The sequence below is a fragment of the Saimiri boliviensis genome, chromosome 2, assembly GCF_048565385.1.
Source record: "Saimiri boliviensis isolate mSaiBol1 chromosome 2, mSaiBol1.pri, whole genome shotgun sequence".
Taxonomy (NCBI): Eukaryota; Metazoa; Chordata; class Mammalia; order Primates; family Cebidae; genus Saimiri; species Saimiri boliviensis.
The window spans coordinates 172447639-172463331 of NC_133450.1; the positions used below are offsets into that span (position 1 = coordinate 172447639).

General features: G+C 37.5%; 1 protein-coding gene across 3 annotated transcripts in view; it reads left to right on the top strand.

Moving 5' to 3' along the window:
• The window catches only part of DENND4C (DENN domain containing 4C), a 134673-nt gene that overhangs the window by 90664 nt on the left and 28316 nt on the right, over nucleotides 1-15693 (top strand). For 2 of the 3 annotated variants that reach the window (XM_010338725.3, XM_010338726.3), the window contains exons 17-22: nucleotides 1794-2000; nucleotides 5333-5461; nucleotides 6932-7076; nucleotides 7348-7494; nucleotides 11958-12080; nucleotides 13272-13418. In XM_010338725.3, the coding sequence (XP_010337027.1) occupies nucleotides 1794-2000; nucleotides 5333-5461; nucleotides 6932-7076; nucleotides 7348-7494; nucleotides 11958-12080; nucleotides 13272-13418 (898 nt within the window). The remainder of the gene's footprint in view (nucleotides 1-1793; nucleotides 2001-5332; nucleotides 5462-6931; nucleotides 7077-7347; nucleotides 7495-11957; nucleotides 12081-13271; nucleotides 13419-15693) is intronic. The other variant, XM_074394898.1, reaches the window with a different exon arrangement.

A 15693-nucleotide genomic window follows, 5' to 3' on the forward strand; every position in this document is an offset into this window, starting at 1 on the left:
ATATATCTAGGAGTAAATTGCTATGTCAAATGGTTACTCTATGTACAACCCTTTGAGGCACTTCCCAGGCTGTTTTCCAAAGTGGCTGCACGACTTTTTACATTCCCATCAGCAGTGTATGAGGGTTCCAGTTTCGCAGCATATTCTTGTCTATTCTTGTTATTGTTTGTTTGTTTTTATTATAGCCACCTAGTAAGTATGAAGTTGTATTTTAAATTTGCGTTTCCCTAATGGCTAATGTAAATATATTTTATTTCAAGTATTACAATCCAAAGGGAGTTAACTTAGGACAACCTAGACATCTTGCTTCATTACTATATGTGATTTAGGTATAAAGAACTAAGCTATGGTTATGTGTGAGTTAAAATTAAAGATCCTTTATACGTACACTGACATTTTGCGGTTCTTCAAAATGTGGAAAATTTCACATTGAAAATTTTAGTTTGGGTTTTGCCAATTTATGGGATAGTCCCCTAAATCCTAGAGATATGCTGAAGTATTCCCTAATTTCATACAGTTCATATTTCTTTCAATGTTGTTTGATGAGAATACTAAATAATTTTCTTTTTACTGTTACCAGCTAACAAAATGGAAATTTCTAAAATGAGAAAATTTTGCTGATTCAGTGTCTAAATTTCATTTATAGCAGAATTTTTTTTTTTCAGGCTAACTGGAAAAGGACCTTAGGATCTTAGAAAAACAATGGCATGTATTTTAAAATATATACTGAAGTGTCACGGAGACCAAGCTCAAAAGTAAAATTAATACACCAAAATTTTTTTATTTAGAACATAGTCTAGTGGAGGAATCTTTAGTGCAAAGCATAAAATGGCATTCTAACATATCTGGTAGGCTCTCTAGTTTCTGGGAACATAACATAGTTTGATAAAGCTCAGCAGATGGCTGGGTATCGTGGTTCACATCTATAATCCTAGCACTTTGGGAGGCTGAGGCGAGTGCATCAGTTGAGGTCAGGACTTCAAGGCCTGCCTGGCCAACATGGTAAAACCCTGTCTCTGCTAAGAAAACAAACAAACAAACAAACAAAAACTAGACAGGCGTGGTGGCGGGTGCCTGTAATCCCAGCTACTTGGGAGGCTGAGGCAGGAGAATGGCTTGAACCTGGGAGGTGGAGGTTGCAGTGAGCTGAGATTGCACCATTGTACTCCAGCCTTGGCAACAAAAGCAAGACTCTGTCTCAAAAAAAAAGCTCAGCAGGTGAATTTGATACCTTCTTCTCTCTTCTACCTAAATCACAATGAAAATCAGAACTAGAAAACATAATTATCAAACTCCTAGGAGGAAAGTTTATGTTGACTTCAAAAGGAATAGATCTTTTTTAAGGAATCTGTCATTGAGGGAGTTAACATAGTCTGTAGCTTGGGAAGACAGAGTGGAAATCTTGGCAGGAGTTAGCCTAGAGCATATTAAACTTCAGCAGAGAGAAGAGTGAGAATATCACTTTTTCACCCATCAAAAATGAGTGCCTTCTTTGTAAAAGACACGAGCCATTCTATTATAAAAAGATGAGTGATGTTTGCTCTTAATTTCTACTCTGTTAAGAGACACATGTTTGCTAACAAATAGTTGTGGTATAGTATGAAGTATTATTGTAAATAAATGTTCAGGGGAATCATTAGCACTAAGCAGGAAGCTACTCACAAAAGTCAACTTCGAAGTGCTTGATTTTAGAGTCAAGTTTTACTTAAATTCGCCTCTCCTGTTTCCTTCTCACTTCTCCCGTCACCCTAATAAATTTTAATAAATGCTGTAATATTTTATTCTCTTTCTAGGAAATAAAAACAGCCCATAAATTGGCAAAGAGATGTTATACAAATCCACCACAGTGGGCCAAGTGTCTGTTCAGTCACTGTTATAGTTTATGGTTTATCTGTCTTCCGGCCTATGTTAGAGTTTCTCATCCTAAGGTCAGAGCACTTCAGCAGGCATATGATGTACTTATTAAGATGAGGAAAACAGATGTGGATCCCTTAGATGAGGTAAGTATAGCAAATTGACTTATTATTTCTAAGATAAATTTTATTTTTATACTGCTAATAAAATTTGGGACTAAGTTGCTTTTAAGTGTGCTCAAAGCATTTTCATTAAGGAGGAAAGGTAAAACTATTACTGTGTTTCATGGAGCTGGTGCATATTGTTTATTTTTTATTTTAGTTATTTATTTTTGAGCAAGGTTGGATTTATCCTTGGCTCATTGCTGCCTCTGCCCTCTGGGTTCAGACAGTTTTGTGGCTCCTGAGTAGCTGGAATTACAGGCACATGACACCATACCTGGCTCTGTGTGTGTGTGCGCACGCGCGCGCATTTTTAATAGAGATGGGGTCTCACCATGTTGGCCAGGCTGGTCTTGAACTCCTGGCTTCAAGTGATCTGCCCACTTCAGCTTCGCAAAGTGCTGGGATTACAGGTGTGAGCCACCACAGCTGGCCATGTTTGTTTATTTTTAAAGAGATGCGATCACGCTTCTCTCTTGCCAAGGCTGGATTGCAGTTTTGTGATCATGGCTTACTGCAGCCTTGAACTCCTGGGCTCAAGCGATTCTCCCACCTGTCTCCGGAGTAGTTAGGACTGTAGGCATATAGTCTTGCACCTGGCCTGGCATATGGTTTTTCTTTTTTAAAATTTTTTCTTTCAAGGGATGGAATCTGACTTTGTTGCCCAGGCTGGTCTTGAACTCCTGGCTCTTGAACCCCCACCTTGGCCTCCCAAAGTGCTGGGATTACAGGCATGAGCTGCTGTGGCCGGCTTCATTTTATTCTTAATATAACTTTATTGGGAAGGAGATAGGGAATAGGCTTTTATTAAGTGGCTCTCCACTTAGGACCTGTGCCTTAGGGTGAGTTACATAGTCTGTTTTGGAGACAGGGCCATGTACTGTTGCCCAGGCTGGAGTGCAGTGGTGCTATCACAGCTCCCTGCAGCCTTGAACTTCTGGGCTCAAGTGATCCTCCCGCTTAGCCTTCCAAGTAGCTAGAACTACAGGTGCACATCACCACATTTGACTAATTTTTTTAGTTTTATATTTTTTAGAAATGGGATCTCGATATGTTTCCTGGGCTGGTCTCAAACTTATAGCCTTAAGCCATCCTTCTGCTTGACCTCCCAAAGTGTTGAGATTATCAGTGTGAACCATTGCATCTGGCCTGTAGAACCTATTTGCGTTTTGGATTGTCTATTTGAAATTGTAGCTTTAAACTTCTCAACTTTGGCACTATTGATATCTTGGCCCATGTAATTGTTTATTTTAGGAGTTTATCTTATACATTGTGTAGGATGTTTAGCAGCATCCTTGGCGTCTACCTACTAGATGCCTCTCTTTCCCTGAACAGATCACAACAATAAAAAATGTTCCCTTGGAGAGCAAAATTGCTCCTGGAGAGCCACCGAGGTAGGTAATAATAGTACCTTCATCATAGTCTGAAGGTTAAATCAGTTAATATACTTAAAGTGCCTGGTTCGTAGAAGCACTCAGTGAGTGATGTTCTAGACATTTTCATGCATTTTTCTCTCAAGCCTCAGAAACCATCCTAAGAAGTACATACTGATATTATCCAGTTAATGGTTGAGGAAACTGAGGCACTTATTTCGCTTTTTCTCATGCTATTTTTCCTTTTAAAAATTATTTTTGATGTTAAGATAACTGTAAACTATTTTGAACTAGATCAGAATTAAAAATTAAAAATCCTTTGGGAGGCCGAGGTGGTTGGATCACGAGGTCAACAGATTGAGACCATCCTGGTCAACGTGGTGAAACCCCGTCTCTACTAAAAATACAAAAAATTAGCTGGGCCTGGTGGCGCATGCCTGTAGTCCCAGCTACTCAGGAGGCTGAGGCAGGAGAATCGCCTGAACCCAGGAGGCGGAGGTTGCGGTGAGCCGAGATCGCGTCATTGCACTCCAGCCTGGTTAACAAGAGCGAAACTCTGTCTCAAAAAAAAAAAAAAAAAAAAAAAAAATCTTTGCTAATAATGTTACAGTATATTTAATTTTGTTCTTATTCTTTTAAAGACAAGTCTTGTTTGTTCTACAGGCATTTTGGAGATAAGTTTTTAATTCTTTTGGCATTGAGTGGAAAGCATAGTTATTGGGGAGAGACAGACTTTAATTATACTTGATTTTGTTTATTTTTTTGAGACAGTTTTACTCTTCCCTCAGGAAAAGAGTAAAATTGCAATCTTGGCTCACTGCAACCTCTTTCTCCCAGGTTCAAGCGATTCTCCTGCCTCAGCCTCCTGAGTACCTGGGATTACAGGCCTGTGCCACCATGCTTGGCTAATTTATTTATTTATTTATTTTTGTAGAGGTGGGGTTTCACCATGTTGGTCAGGCTGGTCTCAAACTCCTGACCTCAGGTGATTTGCCCACCTTGGCCTCCCAAAGTTCCGGGATTACAGGTGTGAGCCACCGCTGCCGGCCTGTATACTTGATTTTAGAAATGAATCCCCTCTCAAATTTACGAAGAGTAATAGAGTAGATTTAGTTACTCAAACAATTGGGACATGGACAGATATGTCTTTTTTTTTTTTTTGAGACGGAGTTTCGCTCTTATTACCCAGGCTGGAGTGCAATGGTGCGATCTTGGCTCACCGCAACCTCCGCCTCCTGGGTTCAGGCGATTCTCCTGCCTCAGCCTCCTGAGTAGTTCGAATTACAGGCATATGCCACCATGCTCAGCTACTTTTTTGTATTTTTAGTAGAGACGGGGTTTTACCATGTTGACCAGGATGGTCTCAATCTCTTGACCTCGTGATCCACCTGCGTCAGCCTCCCAAGGTGCTGGGATTACAGGCTTGAGCCACCGCGCCCGGCCGACAAATATGTCTTATGTGAAATAGTTAATAATGATACCTGTATTAATGAATAGGTTTGGTGTTTTTCTGAGACAGAGTCTTGCTCTGTCACCCAGGCTGGAGTGCAATGGTGTGATATGGGCTCCTTGCAACCTCCACCTCCTGGGTTAAAGCGATTCTCATACCTCAGCCTCCCAAGTAGCTGGGATTATAGGCATGAACCACCCTGCCCATCTAATTTTTGTGCTGTTAGTAGAGATGAGGTTTTACTGTGTTGGCCAGGTTGGTCTTGAAGTCCTGACCTCAGGTCATCTGCCCGTTTTGGCTCCCTAAGTGCTGTGAGGCACGAGCCATTGCACCCAGCCTGAATGGTCTTAAAAATAATTTGCTAAGATGCTCAAAGCAGAACAAAGGAGAAAATAATGCTTAATAACTTCATGAAAAGAATTCAGTAAAATTTCTACAATTCACAAATAGAGTAGTATGCTAATTACTGACAATTCAATTTTTTTTGTTGTTAGGTGTGCTATCGAGTAGTAATGCAGCTTTGTGGACTTTGGGGTCATCCTGTTTTAGCAGTGAGAGTCTTATTTGAAATGAAAACTGCTAGGATAAAGCCTAATGCTATTACTTATGGCTATTATAATAAGGTAAGTAGGATTGACATTAGGCGGTATGTGCTGCTTATTAAGAATGATAATTTTGTATACCTTTTGTTATTCATGAAATTCCTGTTACAAGAGATTTTGGGATATAATTCTTTTTAAATAATTGATAAAATCTATGTACATTTATCATGTACAATATGATGTTTTGAGATACATATATTGTGGAATGGATCAATCAGGCTATTAAGTAAGTAACATATGCCTTACTTCACATACTTACCATTTTTTTGTGGTGAGAACACTTGTAGTCTCTTTAGCAATTTTCAAAATACAATGCATTGTTATTAACTGTAGTCCCCATGTTGTTCAACAGATCTCTTGACTTTATTTCTCCTATCTAACTGAAATTTTGTATCTTTTGACCAACATCTTCCAGTCCCCTGTTTCCTGTCACCTCCCAAAGCCCCTGGTAACCATTTCTACTCTCTAAGTTTTATGGGTTTCACTTTATTGGATCTCATATATATGCAGTATTTGTCTTTCTGTGCCTGGCATGTTTCACTTACCGTTACATCCTCTGGGATCATTCATATTGTCACAAATGACAGGATTTCCTTTTTTATTTCAGGCTGAATAATATTTCATTGTGTGTATATACCACAGTTTCTTCATCCATTCATACATTGATGAACACTTAGGATGATTCCATATTTTGGTTATTATGAATAATGCTGCAGTAAATATGAGGAGTATAGATCTCTGGAGTGTACTGATTTCATTTCTTTTGCATATCTATACCCAGTAGTAGGATTGCTGGATGATATGGTAGTTCTAGTTTTAATTTTTTGAGGAAACTCCATACTGTTTGTGAGGAGTCCTTTTAATGGCTGTACTAATTTGCATTTCCACTGAGCGTGTAAGTGTTCTTTTCTCCACATCCTTTTTTCTTTTGAGCAGAGTTTCGCCCTTGTTGCCCAGACTGGAGCGCAGTGGTATGATCTCGGCTTACCGCAACCTCCACCTCCTGGGTTCAAGCGATTCTCCTGCCTCAGCCTCCCGAGTAGCTGGGATTAAAGGCATTTGCCACCATGCCCAGCTAATTTTGTGTTTTTAGTAAAGTTGCGGGTTTTTCCCTGTTGTTCAGGCTGGGCTGGAACTCCCAACCTCAGGTGATCTGCACGCCTCTGCCTCCCAAAGTGTTGGGATTGCAGGCATGAGCCAACATGCCTAGCTCTTCACATCCTTAATCGACATCTTTTTTTTTTTTTTTTTTTGACAATAATGATTCTAACAAGTATTAGATGATAGATATCTCATTGTCTTAATTTGTGTTTCTCTGATGATTAGTAATTAGCATTTTTTCATATACCTCTTGACTAGTATAACTTTATATTTGTGTGTGTATACACACACACACACACACACACACACACACACACATATATGCATGTATGTATTTTTAAAATCAGATATTGCTAATGAACATTATTTTTCCCCTTATTTTACCTTTAGGTAGTTTTGGAGAGCCCGTGGCCTAGCAGTACCCGCAGTGGTATCTTCTTATGGACGAAGGTACGGAATGTGGTACGTGGCTTGGCACAGTTTAGGCAACCACTTAAAAAGACTGTGCAAAAATCACAGGTCTCCTCAATATCAGGTAATACATGTGATTAGAAGTATACTTTCTTGCTGAACCATGAGCTTTATAGGCATATGAATTTTTAGCTATGTGAAGTAGAAACCTTAAATTGTGGTGGACATTTTCATATATAATTAAAGACAGGTTATCTTAGTCCAAAATTGTTTTTGTTTTTTTCCAGAAATTTAGAAAGTGTTCTGTGACTGTAAGTGAACTGTGAGTCATTCATGTTTAGTTTAAGAGATTATCAATGTATGAGTTATTGAACTGCTATTGTCCTTATCTTTAGCTCCTCAGAATGTCACAGGTGGAAGTGATGGGGACACGGTGAGCCACGGTAGCGTGGATAGTTCTAATGATGCTAACAATGGGGAGCACACAGTCTTCGTCAGAGATTTAATCAGGCTTGAGTCCGTTGATAATCACTCTAGCACAGGTACTAAAATACAGATTTGACTAAGTCTTCACTTAACTCTCACGTTTAATCTTTCCTTTTTCAAATAGCTTCTTTCCTTCTTGAGTTTGTGTGACATGAATCCTTTAAAAGTGCTATAAGCACTTTACTTTTAGTACTTTAAAAGTAGAAGAGAAGCAATACAAGTCTGCAGATCACTTTTCTTTATTTCCTATAGTACAGAATTAGTATGGTAGTTCTGTGCACAGTGCTCTAGCATGATGCTTCTTTGTATTTGTTCATCATTAATTTGTGAACGTGTATGCTATAATTAGGAATCATGAGCTAAGGAACTTCAAAATTAGTGACACAACTTGCAAATCTTTTTTTAATTAAATAGAAAATATATCTTAAAACTTTATGAATATTAAAAAGGAAAGGAAGGAAGTCACACCATGAGGAAAAGCATTCTCTTTAAGTTACGTTTTTTTAAGATCTGTGAGTTACTGAAGCTGCTTTTATGTACATAGTCATGGGAATAACCCCTGTCCTCTGAAGTTAGAAATAAGTGTAATTAAAGTAGCACATTGTGCAGATATATGTGTGTTGCACATCCTTCTTCTTGTGTGTTTTTTTTTTTTTTTTTTTTGGTGGTTGTTTTTAATATTTCAGGCCTTCCTTTAAAAAAGAATTCTGGGTCTAATTCCTGTGCTTCTGAACTTGTCTCAATGACTGAAGTTTCCTTTTCTCTGCTCTTTGTTGCTTTGCTTTTTGCTCTGTGCTGTTTCTTGGTGCTGCATTTGTCCTTGGCTGTCATGGTGTGGGGTGCAGACAGACTTGTATGACGTGAAGCTATGGATACACGTGTGCATTAATTCTACCCTTGACTGTTAACCACATCAGGTAATTTCCCATTTATTAGGTTAAATTTTGCTGACATACAAGGGTGGGGGAAAGACTTTCATTATATTTTAAGTATTGTTATGAGTGGTAAACAGTTTTCATTTTCTTGCCTTTTCTCCTTCAGATAAATGTAATCATATATAGACTCTATTGAAAATATCAAATTAACTTACTTTTTTAATGTTCCGTTTGCAAAGCATATTTTTTATCTTATTTGAAGATATATTATGCCTTGCTTAAATTCCTATTTTGAGGTTTGTTTGTAGCATCATTGTGACAAATAGTGTTAAAAGCATTGAAGAATTAATTGTTTCAGCTGTTGAGGTGGTGTGGTTATTTCTTTCCAAAATTGTTCTACTGAATTATTATGCTAAAAGCAACCCTCCCATAATTACAGGAGCATGTGTAAATAATTGAAAGTCAACATAAAGCTATACATTACAATTCTGTTTGTAATAAACTTCCTCAGTTTGCTGTCATGTTTGTATATTATATTAACAAGAATTTTTATGAATCATTTATTTTAAAGCTACCTTATTTTATTTCCTCTAGCATTTTTTGCTGATACTTGTAGAGGAAATGAGATTCCTATATAAAAAAACAAAAAACATTTTTTTTTGTTATGAAACCAGTTTACCAGGAATAGTAATAGTAATAGTAATACATAAATTCCTTCCCCCATTCCTTCAGATTTTTAAGTTTATCTCATTATAGAGGCAATTTACTCCTTTAATGGAAATACCAGTCTCCTAGTAATCCTGAATAATTGATATAAAGACTTCAATAGTTGGGTGAGAACCTTCAGGTCCCCCTTACATATGTTTTAGCCGCATTTCAAATGACTGAATTCCACATACTGAATTTGCAGTGGTGGTGTGTCTCTGTAGAACTTCTCATGATGCCATTTGATGCTTTTGGAGTCTTCAGCCCAGGTGCTTAAGTTGCTCATTTCATTAATGATTATCTTATGAAATCTTTCCACTGGGTACCTGATACAGAGTCACTTAGCTGTTAGGGGCATGTTTGGTTTTAATCTACCCAGGTCCCAGCCTAGTGTTTATTTCATAGAACCATATTGCTTTACCAGACTTTTTGAGGGAGCCAGTAAAAAAGTGACTGAAGTTAGTCATTCTAAGTAATAGTGTTTAAAGACATTTAATTCTTTTGTTATATGGCAAACCCAGAGTCTGAGTGGCAGTGTAATAAGTGATGGAAAATGGAGGTACTGCATATGTTATTTTCTGTGCCTTTTATTGATATCTTTATGGTGATTTCTCTAGTAACTGATCTTAGTTTTGATTTTAAGTGATAGAACTTTAAAGTCAAAACAGACTTTAAAAATATTTGAAATAGTGGCCAGGCGCGGTGGCTCATGCCTGTAATCCCAGCACTTTGGGAAGCCGAGGCGGGTTGATCATGAGGTCAAGAGATCGAGACCATGCTGCTCAACATGGTGAAACCCCGTCTCTACTAAAAATACAAAAAATTAGCTGGACATGGTGACGCGTGCCTGTAATCCCAGCTACTCAGGAGGCTGAGGCAGGAGAATTGCCTGAACCCAGGAGGCGGAGGTTGCAGTGAGCCAAGACCGTGCCATTGCACTCCAGCCTGGGCAACAAGAGTGAAACTCCGTCTCAAAAAAAAAAAAAAAAAATTGAAATAATTTCAAACTTAGAGAAAAGTTGCAAGAATAATACAGAAAACTCTCATATCTTTTATCTAGATTCACTGCTTTTTATGCCACATTTGCTTTGTTATTTTCATTCTTTATGCATATACATACCATTTCTTTTTCCTAAATCATAGGAGCAGGGTACATACATCTTGCCCTTTTACGTCTTACTATTTCAGTGGTGTTTTCTCTTCTGTATAACGACACTTTAGTTACCAAATTCAAGAAAACTTTGATATACTACTTTATATTCCAAGTTTGTCCGTTGTCCTAATTTTCCTTGTGGTAATTTAACTCCCATTCTTTAGTCTTCCTTAACTTGGCACAGTTCCTTAGCCTTTTAAAAAATGTTTTATGACCTTGGCCTTTTTGAAGAATTCATTTTAATTATTTTGTGAAATGTTCTTTAATTTGGATATGTCTGCTATTTCCTAGTGATTAGGTTATACATCCATGGGTTTGCTACATAAATGAGGTTGAATCCTTCTCAGGTTACCACATTCTACAGGCACACACAGTCTGTCAGACCATCATTGGTGATATTAATTTGGATCACCTGGTCTCACTATTGTCTTGTTTCTCTGTAGATAGTTACTATAATATTTTTTCCCTCTCAGATAAAAAGCAATTTTTGAAAGGACACTCTGTGACAATGTGCTAGGATCCTTTCTCATGACACTTTCTCTTTTAAATTTGGCATCCATTGATGCTTGCCTGAACCAGTCATTACTATGATGGCTAAAAGTGGTGATTTTGCCAACTCTGTCACTCCTTTAGAAGATGATATTCTAGTATATAGAAAATTCTCCATTCTCTATTTTTTTTCTTATTTATTATGAGTACAGATTCCTGGATTCCTATTTTATTCATTGAAGTGTAATTCATTACTGTCCTTATTTGATCTTCAAACTATCCCTGTATTGGCCAGTGGGAGCTCCTGTAAGCTGGTTTTCATGTCCATTAGATATTCTGCCATCATGTTTCTGAGCACTACCTTTTTGGCACAACAGACTATTCTAGCTCAATCTTGTACCTTCTCTATCTGAGCTCTAGAATCAGCCATTTCTTCAGGGATCCCTGGTTCTTTTATGGGGACTCGATTTTGGAAGCTAAGATTTCGGCTCACTGTTACCATGGTGTTACTCCTTCTAAACTTTTTTCCTAAGCTAGAAAAGATGTGTACTGTACATAAAAAATAATTTCAGAATTGTCACACTCATTTCTCTGTGAAAAACAAACCTACTAGGCAGTTCAGGATTTGATGATTACTCCTAGGCTTAGGGTAAATATTCAAAATAATGTGTTCAAAAGTTACTTGAATTTGTCCTCCCCTGACCCTCTCAGTGTGGTTTTCATGTGATATACAGTTGGCTTCATTTGTTTCTGTTTGCATTCAGTTGTACCCCCTTTATCTTAACTGATTTTATTTTTTTTTTAACATGCAGAAGTATATTACATCTGTAAAGATAAAAGCAATACCATAGCCATACCTAGAGAAATTTTCTGCGTCTTTATTCATTGCATCTTATTTCCCCCCAAGCCTTTAGGTAACCATCTTTACTATTTTCGAGTTTATTTTTTCTGCATTTCTTTTTGCAAAAGGAAGCAGATATATGTACTTTTCATTCTTACACAGAAGATAGCATTCTGTAGACACTCTCCAAAAGAGACTTTTCCAAACATCTTGTCTAAATCTTTTTAATTTACAGATGAAGAAATTAAGATTTAGTGCTCCAAATGTGTTTAGTCTTTGATGTTCCTGTTTCTGCTGTTCTTTGGTGCTTATCATTATTTTTAAAATGTTCTGTGTGCCTTGTGTGCTTTCTTGTCTTCCTTTTCTCTTTGTATAGATCAGTGGAATTTTCTTTTGATATTTTATATATGAATTATATGAAAACATTTATACGTAAGCCTGCGTTCTTTTTAACAGGTGGTCAGTCTGACCAAGGATATGGGTCTAAGGATGAACTTATAAAGGATGATGCAGAAATTCATGTGCCTGAAGAACAAGCAGCAAAAGAATTGATAACTAAAACAGAAATGCAAACAGAAGGTTAAATACTGATATTTATAAACTTTACTTAGAATAATACCTGCATTATTAATAATTAACAGTTTATCTTAGTTGATAGCTTTGATGATTATTTTCACAAATGTGAGGTCTGGCTCTTAAGATGCTACATACTGTTATATAAGGTAGATTTTGGTTGTCTCTGAAGTTTAAGAGACCTTTATTTATTTCTTTTTGTTTTTTTTTTTAGAGACAGGGTCTTGCTCTGTTACCCAGGTTGAGTGCAGTGGCGAGACATGGCTTACTGCAGCCTTGATCTCCTGGCCTCATAGGATCCTCCTGCCTCAGCCCCCTGTCAGCTGGGACCACAGGCGCTTGCCACCATGCCTGGCTAATTTTTTAATTTTTTGTAGAGACAAGGTCTTACCATGTTGCCCAGGCTACTTTTGACTTCCTGAGCTCAAGTGATCTTCCCACCTCTGCCTCCCAGAGTGCTGAGATTACAGCTGTGGGCCGCCACACCTGGCCATAAGAGACCTTTAGAAATTCTGTAGGTCAGCCCATAACTTTGCAGGAAAGTATGACCCATTGAGGCATTTGCCAGAATTACAGAGGTACTTTTGACAGAACCAGGACTAAATTTTGAGTCATCAAAACTTCTATTTTAGTGCCCTTTTTAATTTTAAAATGCTTTTTCATTAGCAGTCCTTTAAATATATAGGTGGATAGTTTTCATTCATGGGTTAAAAATAGTCTGTGGTTTTCCCAGTTTTTATAGGACTCACTAAGGTAGAGATAATTTGTTGTAATCATTTTATGAAAATATAGAGGAATATTTTGGCTTATAGAATAAGATGCTCTTCTTCTTTGCTTTCACTAAAGTGCACTTTCTTTGATGTTACTTATTTCATACTCCAGAATTTTGGAGAAGCAAGCCCCTTTCCTACTGGCCAAGTGATGAGAAGGAGAACTGAAGGCCAGAGAGACTTAATTGATTCACTTAAGAACATTCATGTTAGGATTATTGAATGCTAAAACAAAGCATTTATTTCAGTTAATACTGGCAGCATTTATGGCATAAAGTAAACCAGATATAGTCTATTTTACTTTGTGTCTGAAGTAAAATAGACACAGTATTAGAGAAAAATACATATACTATATAAAAATCAATATGTGGTTTCTGTTTAATATTGGCAAAAGTAGGAATGATAACATCGAAATATTTTTTTCCAGAGGTATGTGATGCCTCTGCTTTTGTGGCAAAACATTCACAACCGACTCCAGAGCCTCATAGTCCTACTGAATCTCCTGCATGGGGCAGCAGTATTGTGAAAGTTCCATCTGGTATATTTGATATCAACAGCAGGAAATGTAGCACTGGTGAGTCTTTACATTTTGGTTATTAAATACTTAAAATACTTCTATAGACACATATGTGTCTTAAATAACATTAAATTGTTTACCTACTTGTAATGAACATGCTAAAGAGCTGGAAGGGACTTTCGAATTCTATAAATAGGCTAAAGAAATTGAAAATATTTTTACTTAAAGGTGTTTGATTTTTAAAAGGAGTATTTGGTGTATTTAATTGTTATTTGGAATACCCTTTCCTGTTGTGGTGACTGTTCTCCATTTGGCCACTCTTTCTCATTGTAGATAATGAGAGAGTTTACTTGTAGGGCTTTCTGTATGCATCATGAGAGAGAAGCAGTGACGTGATCGAGTCGCAGAGGGCTTATGAATGGCAGGCTAATTCCTATCAGTGAAGGGAAGTGGGAAGACAAAGATTCACATCATTTCCCCTCTATACAGATATGCCAGTGGGGCTTTAGTTTTGGCCATTGTTATAGGTACCCCAAGCCACTTCTTATTTGTGATTGTAATAAATAACTCTATGTGCATGACTCCCTTGAATCTGAGTTTTCTACTTTCATTTATGTTGTCGGCTTCTCAAGACTCTTATGGCACACATGTAAGTATATGATTTTTGTTTTTGTTTTTTTTTTGAGATGGAATCTTGCTCCATTGCCCAGGCTGGAGTGCAGTGGTGGGATGTCAGCTCACTGCAGCCTCCACCTCCTGGGTTCAAGCAGTTCTCTGCCTCAGCCTCCCAAGTAGCTGGGATTACAGGCAACACCACGCCTGGCTAATTTTTGTATTTTTAGTAGATACAGGGTTTCACCATTCTGGCCAGGCTGGTCTTGAATTCCTGACCTCCTGATCTACCCACCTTGGTTTCCCAGAGTGCTGGGATTACAGGAGCCACCGGGCCTGGCCTCTAAGTATATGATTTTAAAAGACAATGAAATTGACCTGCATCCTTTGCTGTTCATTAGCGGTGGCTACAGTTCACTTTTCTAAAGTTGACTCTTTTGTCTGAAAATGTATCCATTGTATGACTTTACAGAAATTAGTTCAGCTTCTTAAACCAATGTAAAAGTACTCCCTTGTTCTTAAAGTCTTTTCTCTTTGTATTCACTGTGACTCCAAGTTTCACTCACTACTTTTTTGGGTAGTGCTTAAGAGATGGGGCTAGAGGTTTTTTGAGAAAATAATTGAAAAACACATTGCAGATCCCATTTTCCCAACTTCTTGATAGCAAAAATGCTGGGGAAATGGAGTGAAGAGTTTTCTTCATCACAGTCTTAGAATCCTCTAAGAATATTGAACTGGACATAGTCTGTGGACTTTTGTGTTACTTTACCTTTTAACTTACCTTATTTTCATGTTAAGAATGAAGGGCAAGGATAATGGGACTTTTGTCAATATAGCAAATATTTTTAAATTGAATAAAATGTGTTGTTAAATTCCTGGAAATACTATGAAAACCAGTAATATTTGCAAAGATTTGTTTCTCAAATATTGGGAACAGCTTTTAAACCAGGTACACATTTTGAGTTGTAAAATAGGTTAGTTTAATTCCCATGAAGGCTTAAAAAGAATATCTCTAAATGCTTATTCTGATTAATTGATATAAATATGATTATTAGTACTAACTTGAAAGATTAAAAAGAACCTTGAAATCAATCTTGAAGTTTAAAAGATCTTATCTAAGACAGTTTTTTTCCTTGAAGCTCTCAGACATTATGCTTTTTAACACAACAAATGATGTGACTACAGTAAAAGGCACTGGATAAAAAGAAAACAAAGGAAAGTAAACACAAATGAGAATCCTAAATATGAATTTTTCAGGCTGCTTCACAGTTTTTGAGACAAGGTCTCACTGTGTCACTTAGGCTGGAGTATAGTGGCACAGTCATGTCTCACTGCAGCCTTGACTTCCTGGGCTCAAGCAATCGAGGATTCTCCTGCCTCAGTCTCCCAAGTAGCTGGGATTACAGGTGAGTGCCACCACGCCTGGCTAATTTTTGTATTTTTTTGTGGAGACAGGGTTTCACCATTTTGCCCAGGCTGGTCTTGAACTCCTGAGCTTAGGTGATTCACCTGCTTCAGCTTCCCAAATTGCTGGGATTATAGGTGTGAGCCACTGGGCCTGGCCTGACCCTAACTTTAAAAAAAAAAAAAGAAAAGAAAAGAAAAGAAAAAGAAAGAAAAGAAAGGAAGAAAGAAAGGAGGAGATTTCTTTCTTATAGCTAGGGGCTGTAAAGTCCAGGATTAGGATGTTACCATGGTGAGTTCTGCAGAGGGCCCTCTT